This window comes from Lates calcarifer, linkage group LG1 (assembly GCF_001640805.2).
Source record: "Lates calcarifer isolate ASB-BC8 linkage group LG1, TLL_Latcal_v3, whole genome shotgun sequence".
Taxonomy (NCBI): domain Eukaryota; kingdom Metazoa; phylum Chordata; class Actinopteri; family Centropomidae; genus Lates; species Lates calcarifer.
In genome coordinates this window covers 5472442-5486839 of record NC_066833.1, presented here as the reverse complement: position 1 = coordinate 5486839, position 14398 = coordinate 5472442, and the positions used below count along the sequence as shown (strand labels likewise).

At 39.5% G+C, this 14398-nt stretch overlaps 1 protein-coding gene across 1 annotated transcript in view; it reads right to left on the bottom strand.

The window, feature by feature from the left end:
• The window catches only part of LOC108872807 (kalirin-like), a 125317-nt gene that overhangs the window by 66465 nt on the left and 44454 nt on the right, over positions 1-14398 (bottom strand). The window contains 10 exon segments of the mRNA XM_018660671.2: positions 427-601; positions 1298-1350; positions 1352-1468; positions 1807-1998; positions 5908-6030; positions 9589-9720; positions 9873-9971; positions 12082-12213; positions 13703-13894; positions 14241-14363. Coding sequence (XP_018516187.1) covers positions 427-601; positions 1298-1350; positions 1352-1468; positions 1807-1998; positions 5908-6030; positions 9589-9720; positions 9873-9971; positions 12082-12213; positions 13703-13894; positions 14241-14363 — 1338 coding nt within the window.

The window sequence follows — 14398 nt, the reverse complement described above, 5'->3', positions numbered from 1 at the left end:
TTGGTGATTTCACACATTTAGTTTGGTGCCTTCTTATTTTTCATGTCTGGAATTCTTCATTCTTCATTCTTTTCATTGTTCTCATGCAAAAAACCTAAACTTTGCAGTTCCAGGTGGAACTTTTGAAAAGACACATTTTCAGTTTGTAATCTGAACATATAACAATGGGCCAAACATCTTTAGCCTCAGCTGTAGTTTTTGGTGTGTTAAGTGCTACATATGTAACAGAAAATGTGAAGCAAAGTGAGGCTATACAAATTTTGAACAGTCTGCCTTTGTCAGTGGAACGTCTTTGAGGTCAGATTGGCGCTCTACCCCACAGCAGCTCCAAATTAACTGCATTTTAAATATCTGTCGAAATAGATTAAGGTGCCTGCCTGAGTTCCATATGTTCACTTTGACAAACACACACTCCTCCTCACTAACCTCTATAGTATACTGCTCAAAGATGCGTAGCTGGAGAAAGATGTCGAGCTTGATTTTGCGTTCGTGAAACAGTTCTTCCATCTGGCCTTGGGCCTCATCCAACTGCTGCAGCACCCCCTGGATGTGTGCAATGGAACTGCAGTGTGGCGTCTTATTGGTTGACATGGCTGCATCTCTGAGGAAATAAAGACAGAGGGAGACATTATACACAAGACCTCTTTCCTCATAAGAGGACCCCCTTTTACAATGCTACTTTTTGGAGAAAGTTAATTTCTTTAATTATTTATTATTTATTTATATTTATTATTTAATTACTTTGATTAATTTAATGCAGGCACATGTGGTGCATAGTTTTGGACATGATTAAAAGGTGTTGTGCATTACACTGCAAATCAGTACAAATAGATAATAATAGAGTAGTCTTTGTAATTCCATTTTAGCATCTCAAAGAAAATGGGGATCATCTTGTAGTTGGGTATTAACTAAGCAGCATTCACACATCCAAGCACCTTCTCTCACAACAAACATCATTTTACTTCCCTTCACACAAATAACTCTAAGAGGAGGAGAAACACAGAGATGGGGACAGAATGATGAGATGAGACAGTGCAATTTCCCCAAAGAAAAAAATATTATTACTCATATTCATGTGCCAAGATGGTAACTATTATTCAGAAGATTTACCTGAGTGGCTGTATGATTTTGATTTTTAATGATGTTTAAAGTGTGAAATTTATTACCTGAGCTGCTGTATTAATCCTTCTCTCGATTTAATAACATTATAAATATTAATATCATTACCTGAGTGTCAGTATTGATTTTTCTCCCTCTGAAATATCATCACGAATAATAATACAAATTTTATTATTACCTGAGCTGCTGTATTAATTCCTCTCCCTCTTTAATCACATTTAGTGTTGCCTCCTAGGGTGGCTGTCTGCTGCTGCTGAAACTGCTGGATTAGAGTCTGAACTGAATCCACTGAGTCACAGCACACATCGTCCAATAGTTGCTTCTGCAGCTCCTCCATCCATGACCACAGCTGGACACACAGACAGGCAGGAGGACAGAGAGACAGGTAGGTTAGTAAATGTGTGGTTAATCCATTACCAGAGAATTTTCCTCCCGCCAAACATCATAAACACTGCTGTATCCTAGAGGATATAAAATAACACTAACTACACGACAGACTGCACTGCTGCTATTTAAAACTGTTTGTCCTGTTGGGACCCAAAAACCTGCAATTACACACTTAACACATATCAGAGTCTCAGTGGTTTATGTTGAAATTAATTAATTCATTTTATGTGAAATTCACTGGTAGTAGCAGGATGTCTGAGAATGTGTTCCTTTGAGTTTGTGTGTGTCTGGCTGTCCCACCTCCTTAGTGTGCGTGTGGAAGGACACAGACATATCGAGCAGCAGCTTCCTGTGTTCGACTCGCCGGACAAAGTCCTGGATTCGGACCTCCAGGTGTCTGGCTGCCTTGTAGATTTCCTCTGGGTCGCACTCTCCAGTCTGAGCCAGCTGCTCAGCCGCCTCCAGAAGTTTGTCTGCATTAGTGTATGTGTTCTGAAAGGAGAGGAAGGGACCTTCATCATCATCATCAACAGCAACACCATCAACATTATCAGCATCTGTATTAACTTAAGTCTTATACTATAGCAACAGTTCTTCTATTTCATGCCACATTACAATCAAACTATGGTAAAGTGGTAAAGTGTGATAATATACTTCAAGGGGTCTTGAGTCACAGTGTTCTTCACCTTTGCCTCCTCATGTCGTTACATTAGATTCATTTCATTTCATTTTCGTAACAATCATCACTCTCACATTTTAACCTTTTTTTTGTCATCACTATAAGCTTCATCACCAAAACCATCCTCTTCACTATTATATCTATAACTATTTTCATCACTATCATCATCTCACATCCACGCAGTTGGATCATTTTGTATTAAAATGTTAATTCCAGTTTCTGTAAATCAACAGTGCAACATTCCCGGTTTCTACTTCTATCTCCCCAAAAGCTCTCGCATTCATCAGGAGGACAGAATGGATTAGTGTCCGTCTATTCAAGTATGTATGAGAGATTATTACTGGAATATTTCACATCAGGAAATACATTACATCTGAGATATTTGGGGTTACTGGAGGTTGGGGGTGTGGTACCACAATGAAAAAAGTATGTTGCATTATGATCCCAATTATTCAAGAATATGAGTTGGGATATTTGGATGAAAGCTTAGAGCATGGCTATTTCAGATGATATGTTAGAAGGATTAGTTAGGAGATAAAGATTACAGTTTACAAGAGATTATTACTCTTTGCTGCATGACTGGTTTGGTTCTAGGTGAGGATTATAGCAGGGGGATGACAGAAGAGCAGAATTATCCCTGTCATCTGAGTAGAGAGATCCAAACCTGACTTTTTTGGGGACTTGAATGAATGAATGTATGAATGAGACAACTTAGAATAAACAAAAACTGGGAAATTTAACAAACAATATTATGCAAATGTCTAAAACTGAGACACAGGGCTTTTTTTGTTTTTTTTTAGAATTAACGTTAACTGCCTTAGCTAATGTGTGACCATTACATTTCAAAGCAGCTGGTTACAACTATTGATATTAGGGAGATTATTAGACCTGTACAATGTCCTGCTCAGTATATATCTTGTAAGAGGGAGCATTGTTACAAATCTTTGTCACGTGTGTCTGTTATAAAATTTATATAAAACACCATATTGTTATTTGACTTTTTTTAAACCCTCCAAAAATCCTATATGTGTTGGGCTCTAGCACGCACACAGTAGAATGTGCCAACCATGGCAAACATCCAAAACTATCATGCCAATTATCATGACAGAACAATATCACTGAAACCATTTACAGTACCATAGCAACCATACAGCAATGCCTTAACAACAGACTTCAACATCTAGGCAAACAGCTGGTAACACTCTAGCAATCAAGCGCAACACCTACCAACACTCTGGCGACCACAATGTAATTGGCTTAGCAATGACCTGCAACAACCCCAGTAGCAACCATCCAGAACCACCCAGAAACTGCCTAGCAACAACCTAGCAACCATCCAGAATCAATTTAGCCACTACATAATAACATGGTGAAAAAGCCAAAGCAATAGCCTGTAACAGTATGAGACTGACAACAAAAAACCTAGGGCTTTTCAGTTTTTATTGCATCTCCAAGCACACTTACATTTTCCATACTGTGGCAATGCCATCACTCTACAATAACCAGAAGAATGCTGGTTTCAGTCTCTAGACAAAATGTAACAGTCTGACCTCCCTATCAACCTACTGGTGATGGTGGTGGAGCAGGTGAAGCAGTGTCAACCCTCCCCAGGGAAATTAAAACTTAAGGCAGTGAGAAGAAGCTGGAGAATTACAGCTTTAATGAGAGTAAATGAGTTCTGGGTTTTCATTAAGTCTTCCTGTTTAATGTTTGGTTGGTTCTGCTGGAGAAGCATATAATCAGATGTAGATGAGGAAAGCTAAAATCAAAACAGCAGTAATGACAGTAAAAGCACATTAAAACTCACTCATATACTTCCTTACATATACACAAAGACACAAACACTGACAAAAGGAGAAAAAAGAGAAGACCCTATCTTCTCCACTTGAGGAATATAACTGTCAATAGTGAAATGAGCATGTTTTTGTGTTGTGTGAGAGAGCCCGTCAAAGTGTAATGTGGGTAAACATACTTAAATATTCGTGTCTTGGCATATCTCTTAAACGTGTACTAAATTTATTCATGTTATGTATTTTGCTAAGAGGTGAGTTTTACCAGCAAACTGCTCAGAAATACTAATGTGGAAAAAAGGAGAGAAAGAAACAGAGTGGGAGCGTCTGACCCAAATAATGCTGATCCACAGCAGGTTATGAAGGTTAATCCTAATCCAGAGTGTAAACATCAGATTACACAACTACACAGTCTTTATAGGATTAACATTCACTCTTTTATAGGATTATCACTTTACTGAAACTCCACTTACTAAAGTCAGAAAATTATTTATTAATTTCCATTGATTCTGAACAGACACCTGTCGTCTTGTTGATGTGAGACTGCATTGGATGTTATAGATCACATTATGCATTTTATAAAGAACTATAAAGCATTCAAATAGTGCAAAATGCTGAGAACGCCTCTATAGAAAACCATATTGGCAGACTGAGGTGAGCTTGGAAAAATGGAGGGACTTCACCTTGATATAACAAGAGAGGAAAATGACAGAAAGACAAAGGGAGAATGAAGAGATGAGGAAGGAAATAAGAAAAAGAGGAGAGAGGTTTGTGTGTGTGTCTGTGTTAAGGCATATTTAAAATAAGCAAAGATAGTAAGGATTTTATGATCCTGATCACATAAAATATTGTTTGACCTTTTCATATTTGTTTAGTCTCCAAAGCAATGCTCTATAGCGCGCACACACACACACACACACATCTGCTATCCCAGTACTTGCATGACTTTAAAACAAATCCAATCAGACAACTGACAACTTCAATAGAGAAGAGCATCATTTCTGTAATCTCTGTGTGAGCTGCCAGTTGCACAGTCTTGCTGAGTAGCAAATGTTGCAATTCAGCGACTCCCTGGAGGATTTTTATTTTTATTTTTTTTTTATTTTCTATACTATCTGTTTCTATTTTAGTCTGGTAAATGTTATCATTTCTTTTGCAGCATTCTCTTTGCACAAAGGCCACATTTTTGCTCACATTTTCTAAATCTCTACGGAGCGCTTCAACGTGTTTCTTTGCTTTGTTTTCATTTTCATGTCTAAAGCTTCAGTTCCAGTGTTTCATACAGTACATGATAGACTGTAGCACTGAAATTCAGGAATGGATAACATCTTCTGCAGATTGTTCAGGAAAGGCTTGTAACCATAAATGGTTATGCAGAGGCATGTCTTCATGCTTCCTGCCACCAATAGGCATGGTGGTTTTGAAAATTTGGGATTAATCAAGGCAGATTACTCACAGATGGTTGCGAGGCAGGCAAATAAACATTTGATAAAAAACATTTCGATGGTAGGAGTGAATATTTTCTATAGACATGGACTTCCACTGACCAACTCCTGAACTCCAGAAGTTTAGAGTGACAACAGTTTCAACAACAACAACAACAGTTTCATTTTGGGACAAACTGCTCCTTTTGGTTGAAACTTTATCTTCAGAAATTCAACTGCAGTATTGGAAGAATCATAGCATAAGAAGGTATAGGTGCTTTACTGTTAAAACAAAGCACATTACTTATTGTACTGCTCCGTAGTGTCAGCTCACATCTAATAGTAAGTATCTTTCTTGCAATGTAAAGACAGAAATGCAGCACTCAAAAAGACGGAAAACAGTTTCTATTGAAAAGTATTGATCATTATGCCATTTGACCGTTAAATTCAGTTTTTCTCACTGGGGAAATTGTACTTTTCATTGCAATACTTAGGCAGACAGACTCACCTGAGCTACGTCTTCAAAGTCGTCGTGTCTTTTCTGCAGGGCTCGGGCTCTGTGAAGGGATTTCCCAACACCAGTGTGTTTGCTGAGGAAAGCCTCGCCATGGTTTTCTATCCAGTCCATCACCTGGATAACAGCGAAAACACAAAGATCATCTTCAGATCATCTTCTAGCACACATTCAGGATTAAAGGTTGCCTGCTGAACCAAGTATTCTAGTGCTGCGCCCTTTTTTCCGACAGTGTACAGATCAGCAGAACAAAATGGTCTCAGACCTTATGAATTAAAAATGGACCAGATGAAACCTTCATGATCTGAGTGGGAAATGTAGGTCACTGCAGCTGAGAAGAAGAGGATGTTGAATATTCTGTGCCATTATACGAATGTAGACCAAACTTGAGCACTGACTTGCTTGGCAGACAACTGACAGGTGCCATCCCCTGCTCTGAAGTTTGCTACCTTATTCAGTCAGTATATACTTACATTCTTCATTAAACTGCAGAGTTCAGCTCTATGGCTGTTAAGGACAATTCTTTTGTAGTGTTTTCTGCCACTGATGATTACATTTTCAGAAACCCTTAAGGACAACCATAATGCAGGTTGTACTATTACATAGTATTTCTAATCTGGATTTGATTGACTAATTTCACTGTAGGCCAATTTTAGGATAACTGTACAGGTGTGTGTGCAGGAAAATGTAAATATTCAGGACTTGGTATAAGGACATTCTAAATATTCCACTCTTGTGGAAACAGAGTCTATGAATCTGCAGCGTGATAGCAAACATAGTATTTCTCAGTATCAGATCAGTATTTCCCTTAACTTACTTATTACTCAATACCAAAGGTAAGTAGCAGCAGCTTAACAAAGCTTCCACACCAACATGCAACATAGCCCTTGTGACTGCACTTCAGAAGTGAAGCTGCAGGCACACACACCTCAACTCTGAATAAAGCCAGGTGAGTGAATGGAAAATGCTGAATGTAGGCCTACTAACCAGTGACAGACTTTAGCAAGCCAGCTGAGCAGGTAGTGTACAGTGGATTTTTAGAGCTTTTCCCTTTGAAAACAGCTACCTGCTACGACTGAAAATGACACTGTGAGAGCGGTGAGAGTGAAACAAAACAGCAAAGTTGTGAGCCGGACACTGAGCTAAACAGTGACCTGAAACTCATTATAACGCTGAGTAAAACGGGGAGCTAAAGATTTGGATCATTGCTTTCCCACTGTTATTTGTCTTTATCTAGAACAAATAGATCAAGCTTCAAATTTGAAAACAGACTCCCTCTTGACAATAACCCCTGCTCCTACATCCAGTTTGGCAGAACACATTAACACATCACTACATTTAAAAACACGTTTTTGAGCCTCGGAGGAACAGTGTCTATGGATGAACAGTGTTGTAATTCATGACGTTAGTGTAGTGCAGTCAGTCCAGCTGGAGCCACAAAGAGGTCAGTGTAAGGTCATAACATACACAAACTGAAGCATGCTGACTGCAGCTGGACTATCTTTGTTTGAATGTGCAACTAAAACTGCCAAATAAAACTACACACCTAATATGTTCTCTTTCAGCCTTTACTTCTGCATCTCTCTCTCTTCCTCTCTGGGGCCGCATATATCCTGTAGCATTACAACTCTGGCTGGAATTGCCCTGTTTTCAGTGATTTATAGTCTACTGGTATGAGCGCACTCGCTCACCCGCTTCTCGTCTCAATTTCTACGTATGTCTCTCACCCACTGTGTGTCTGTGTGCGTCTCTCTCCGGAGTCTCATAGAAACTGATGCATGACGAGTACAGTTGGCACAGCTCTGTTTTCAATGAATTTATAACCTTCTGATATGATCTCTTCTTCACTCACTAGTTTTTCTCTCTCTTTTCTTTTTACCTCTCTTAAACACTCTCTCACACTCTCTCTTGGGTCACATATAAATGTTTGCATGGCTGATGTCTGATGCCCTAATTCTCTCTTACAATTCTTTCTTAGTTACAATAGCCCCATCTAAAATTAATTCAATGTGCCTTGTTGGTTAGTGTGTGTGTACTTGTGACCTCACAAAAAAAGCACACATGGTAATAGCAGCATTATGGAATGAGCCTGAAACATCTGTATTTTCTGTCTAACTTCTGGCACTAGTGCTACTACTGCTTGTAGTAATGCTTGTAATAGAACTACTGTTACTGCTAATACAACTACTGTTATGAATAACGGCTACAGTACTGCTCAGATACTACTGCTCCCATCTCTATGACTACTGCTACTCTTACCACTGCCAGCTACCAGTACAGTGTAAAAACTGCAACTTTTATTCTTTGGCTTGAATAACAACTTGAGGTTGTCAGGCCTAAGAAACATAAAGAGAAATCAGTTTTTCTAATATGGAAAATATACGTGATAGAGGCTGTTATGTGTCTTTTTATTAACTCCAAGATATCAGATGGTCTTCTCTCTATGGTCAAAACTAAAAAAATACACAAACCATGATGGAGACTGGTCTGTGATATTGAACAACCAAACATTATATGAAATAACATTATACAACTAGATTACCGTTGCAACTAATTTTCATTTTCGATTCATTTTTGATTTTCAATAAATCAATATATCTAGTGAATAAAATATGAGATATAGTGGAAATTACAATCATAAGTTCCTAGTGCTTCCTAGTTACTTTTAATCTGTTACTTTCTTTGCCTGCAGATGGTATACATGAGCATCTGCAGATATGAACGCTTTCTGTCTTTTCCTTTTTTTGCCTATAGGTGGCACCGCTTGAACTGAAACTTGAGGGTTGCAACTCTGCGGTTGGATGATATTGCCAGGGCATGATTTCAACTGCTTTGCATCAGTGTCACTCTGTGTGCACTTGTTACTGTACTTTATGTTCATGATTTCAGTGCCTGTACATGTGGACTCTTAAGTGAGATGTCAGGGTTTTCAGTAATGCCAGTGGTATCTGGTCGTACCTCATCCCCACTGCATTACTGTCAGACCCACAGTCACATTAAAGAAAGTAAAATAATACCCTAATGCCTCCTCCTCCCACACGCCTCCCACATTCACTGTGCTGGTTAAAAATACCCTTTATAAAATATAGCTGGGATATTAAATTTTGAGCTGCTGAATATCTCTAAAACATCCAGGAATCTGTGCTGACACCTTTCCAAACCCACAATCTGCTGGTCTGTGAAATACGAGCAGTGGTACCAGCGGAGCAGAGATCCACTCTGAGAGCTTTATCTCAGGAATTTTCACATTACGCACTTTTCAGCTGGGACAAGAAGACAGACAAGATGAATGGACATGCTGTGGGTGACTCTCATCTGTTCCGCTGAGCAAAGTTCACCACACACAACACTACTGTCTGTTCACTTGATTACATGCCTACATACAAGATTACATGTTCCACTGTGGTTTGAGAAAATTCTCTGACCTCATGGTTACATAAAACTCTTACAAACTCCTTTCAGTAAACTCAAAACTGCAATAAAATGTTAGAATTGTGTTTTTATCAGTTCCTAAAATGCCAGAATTCTCCAGACGTTTACATCCAATATCAACAATATATTCTCACTCTTCCACTCTGTGTTTTGGACTTCTCCCTGACTAACGCACTCCTAATGTTTTCATTCCACTTGCTTGTTATGTGTTTTGTGTATGTGTGTGCGTTTGTGTGTGTGTACCTGCTGGACATCTTGCTGAAACACACACAGCTGCAGTCTCTGGTGCAGTCGGACCTTTCGATGCTGCCAAATATTCTCCAGACGCCGCTGATGGTGGAGAACCTCGTGAACCACATCCAGGATGCAGTGAACCTGCAAAGTAACACAAATGTTAACTGGATAGTGACATTTTTAATTTATTGTACTCAGTTTCTACTTATATACAATACTTAAGGCTGCTTCTTTTGTGTAACTGGCTATGCAGAAGAAGCCCTGACAACACAAAGGAATACAATTACACCGACCGCTTTGGAGTAATTGGCAGTGGCAGTCAGCGAATCAGAGTTTCCGGGACTCAGAGGCCTCTGGAGGACATCCAACAGGGCTTTGCCATCCTGACTCACCTGAAAACACAGACAGGTAGGTCACAGAGAGATTAGAAAGGCTACACAGATAGAAAGAGCTGGTAGATGAAGATGGAAGGAATGGAAGGTAGAAAAACAAGCAAACACTAGTTCATGGATTTTGTACTTTTCTGCTAGTTTCCCTCTTCTCCCCTCTCTTTGCTCCTCTCCTCTCCAAAACAAATATATACTTTCTAAATCAGCATTTGGCCTCTCACTGCTAATTGCTAAATTATACATGGAAACACACCACTAAACCCTCTGCATCACACACAAGCTCCCAGTTTTCTTTCTGAAAGAAATGAGACCTGTGAAAAAATGTTATAATTTAAAACAAAAGGATTATACATTTATAATGATATTGTCAGAGTGATTGTTATTTCAGTTGTTATAGCCTGGTTCAAACATCCTGCTGGTCCATGTGTATGTGCATTTCATGAAATATAGAGAATGTTTATTTGAGAAGGAACCAATCCAGACATTTTACTGGCTCCTGAGCTGTCAAACTGCAGAAATGGCCATACTGTGAAAAAAATCAGGAAGATTTACATAATAGGATGCACCAGCTAAAAAGTGTTTTTTGGAAGACAATTCTAAACCAATGTGGAGTACTTGCTACTGCCTTGATCAGGAGATAGAACACAAAACTGTGTGAGGGAAAACCAGTGATGAAGTAAATGTTCTACTGAGATTTCAGAGACTGTTAAAAGCAAGCACAGAAAAACTTGATGCCTCTACACGTGCAGACATAGACATAGACATAGACACAGACACACACACACACACACACACACACCTGGCAGAGTAGAAACACTACATATTCATCTTCTGTGCCTTTAATCATTCAAAGACAGTTTTAGTCACAATAACTGGTAATTCATCTTTATCCATTTACATCAAACAGGAAGAGCTTCTGCTTACAGTTTTTAGTTTGTGTCATACTGTTTCTGGAGACCTGAGAGGAACTCTGCCCCCACTGTACATTCAACTCATTAAATATGTGCATCAAGTCAAGAGTACAAGATAAAAACCCTCACCAGTCTGTAAGCGTGTCACTTTTTGCAGCACTCTCACAGGAAACAATGCTGTCGCAGCTTGCCAAGCCTAACCACCTCAGTCTGAGCCTCTGCCCAGAGCTTTATGTGTGTATATATATGGAGTTATCTTTTCACAGATAAGCATAAATTGAGCTAACACTGCAACAGCCCGTCTAAAGATAAAACAACAGCGAAGAGCACACAAGAGCGGGAATGTTCCAAGACTAAAATTAGTGGAACAGAGGGTTTTCAGACAGCAGATCTGGACGGTGGCAGTGCAGCAGCTGACCAACACCACCCTGTCATCACAGCCAATCACAGTCAGCCTCCTTGAGCTGCCACAGAGCAGCGCTGACGGCACCCAAAGGAGAGACTCTGTGCACTGGAGTCCACGTCCCCTTCCAAGTGCCACTTTTGAACGAGTTCAAACAAATAATTCTTATTAACAAAACTATTCCTTAACAACTAAAAGTCTAAATTGTATAATTTCAGTTTTCAGGGTTTATAGGCTTTTCAAGAACTAATTTTCTAGGATGTTTTCAGGACATTTCTAATGTCCTAAAAGCTATAATCTTGTTTTGCAGTTCAGGGGGCATTAGAAGCTCTAGGTATTCCAGGGCATGCACAGAGCAACAGTAATGGTATTATAATTAAGGTAACTCTAATAAGCTGTAAGTTGGAACACTAATACACCACACACTGGGAAATGGACACCAAAGCATGCTGGGAAATACACATTTAAAATGAAGAAAAGTGAAGAAAGCAGTGTTTTGTAAGCAGAGATGATGGATGAAAAATGATGGAAGAAACAGGTGCCATTAAGTGAAAGAGATGGCTGTGCACAGTTAACTCAAACTCCAGGCTTCATATGTTCAATTTAGAAACTAAAAAGTGATATCACAGATGCTACAGCCATGCTGTCCTGCAGTATGTATGTGTCAGATTTAATTTCAGTTATTTTGGCCTGAGTACACTGCTGGAGACAGACAGACCTACTCATACAGGCTCTGGTGGCAACTGATAATCAGTTGCTGGGTTATCTGGTTATGTGTTTAGCTGTGCTGTTGGTTTACCTCGGTGTAAGCCTGGGTGACCTGCTCATACAGGCTCTGGTGACGGTGGATGGCGAGTTCCAACTCCTGCATCTCAGATGGTAATCCTCCTTCACTGCAGACTTTACACCAGGCCTCCACCTCCGACAGGAACTGAGAAAGCAACATAAACACACACAGACACAATCATACAAAGTGTGTATTCAAGACTATGAATGTGGAAAAATCACTGTACAATATAATATGGAGGTTTTTTTCACATTACAGTTCCTGATCTAACTAATGCCTTTGCACATTTTTATTTGCTTTGCACTTTTTCACAATGTGATATCTGTTTTGGTTTGTTTTGTTGTTGTGTTGCTTGGCCACTCATTTGATTGTCTGTCTATTCATCCAACACTTTGGTCCAGAGAGAGCTATCTCAGCAGCTACTGTCCAGATTTCCATGACATTTGCTGTAGGTATGCATCATGACCTTGTGCAAAGAATTCTTATTATTCTAAGCTGTACTGGCAACTGTGTGGTACTGTACACTTTCCCCCTTTGTGTGCATTGTGTCTATGTTCCTCTTCTCGGTTGATTCAACAATATGGTCATTTTGGAATATGTTGTCTGTTGTACTTTTGAACTACACTGCATTATTTAACTAGTGTTTTTATTATTTTGTCCATCACATTGAATTTAATGAGGGTAGGCTAAACTAGAGACATTACAATACAGTTCAACAGCGTGGCAAATTGCAGCCTCCAGAATGATCACACAGTTGAATCAGCACTTCTTAAACAGAGTTTCAACAAAAAGTCAACATTATAACCTTCATGAGGGTAGGATTTATTGCAGGACTGTTGTATTAGACTGTATTAGTTTTGGCTAGGTGTATCTAATAAACTGACAACGGAGTGTATGTGCGTGTGTGATATAATGAAAACACTGCAAACTCTTGAGGACGCTAGCAGGGTTTTACATCTGTAGTCTTGCTCCTGTAGTAATTTAATGACAGGGTTAATGTGGCTGCAAAAATGAAGACAGCCTTCACTTCTCTCTCTCTAAATCTCTTTCATTTTCCACTTTTCTCCCATTTACTTTCTCTGTAGTCTTGCCAGGTTTCTTTCACTTGTCTCTCTTTCCCCTTTTTGTGTTTTGTCTCTCATCCTGACACTTTTTTGTTTTTCTGTTTCTCTCTCTGTCTCAGTCGATCCCTTCTCTGCCCCCATCACTCTCTCTCTCTTTTCCTCTTTCATCTTCTGCTCTCTCAAACGTACACTTGTAGCTAATGTCAAGAGCCCAGCAGGAATCAAACAAATCCCATCTGTTGCCATGTCAACCTTCCAAGAATCAGCAGTAGAGCAGTTTGATCTATTAAATATAATCAGACGCTAAAAATGTCCCATTTACATTTTACATTCTGGACATGCGTCTGCTGCAGAGAGACTCCAAGATGACATGGTTACTAGATCTGCAACTGAGCAACAGTAGTCTCACTGTAAGTGGAAGAGCTTTTCCTCTAATGACAGAGAAGCGAAAGGCAGGTTAGGAAGAGGGAATATCTTTTTTCCCCAACAAAGATAGCTAATGTGCTTCCATGTAGTGCTAGCTGCATAAGACTCATTCTCACAGCTGGCCAGCGAAAGGTAAATCTCACCTGTTCAGCCTTCTGGTGAAAAACAGATGACATGGCGAGGATGGTGGAGCGCTCGTCGAGTGCAGCAGCAAAACTTTTCCAATCCTGATCCAGCTGACCTGAGATCTGTTTTATCTGTGTGGAGGCATAGTGACCAGCTTCGGCCAGCCGGCTCGCCACTGACATGATTCTGTTGATGTTGACATAGGCATTCTGGGAAGAAGAAGGGGGGAAAAAAAACAATTAACCACATGCTGCTGGTAACAGATTTGCTGATTCTGTCATCACTACAACTGCTTATAATTCTTGTTAACATTTAGCATAAAATACTGTGTGAAGACACCAATATAGTAAATAATGCTGTTAGCTAGTTGTTTCTATTAAAGTATGAAATGATTTACATATGTAAAATAGATCAGTTATCTCTCATTATTTTGTATTACACAGGCTTTGTACAGACCAAGTTAACTAAGCAGATGTGATCACTGTTGTGATGAGTGATGTCCTGTACAGTGATGTAATGTGAGAATTATGGTTTTGAAAACATTGTTATTATTACCATGGAGTTCATGGCAAAGTGGTTGTGTTGAGTCTGCAGCTCCACAGCATGTTGGTAACCTCGGCCAATCTCTGTGTGGCTCTGCAGGAACACTTCCTTGTTGTGGCTGATCCAGTCGAACATCTGCACTCACACACCACATAGCAACATTAATAACG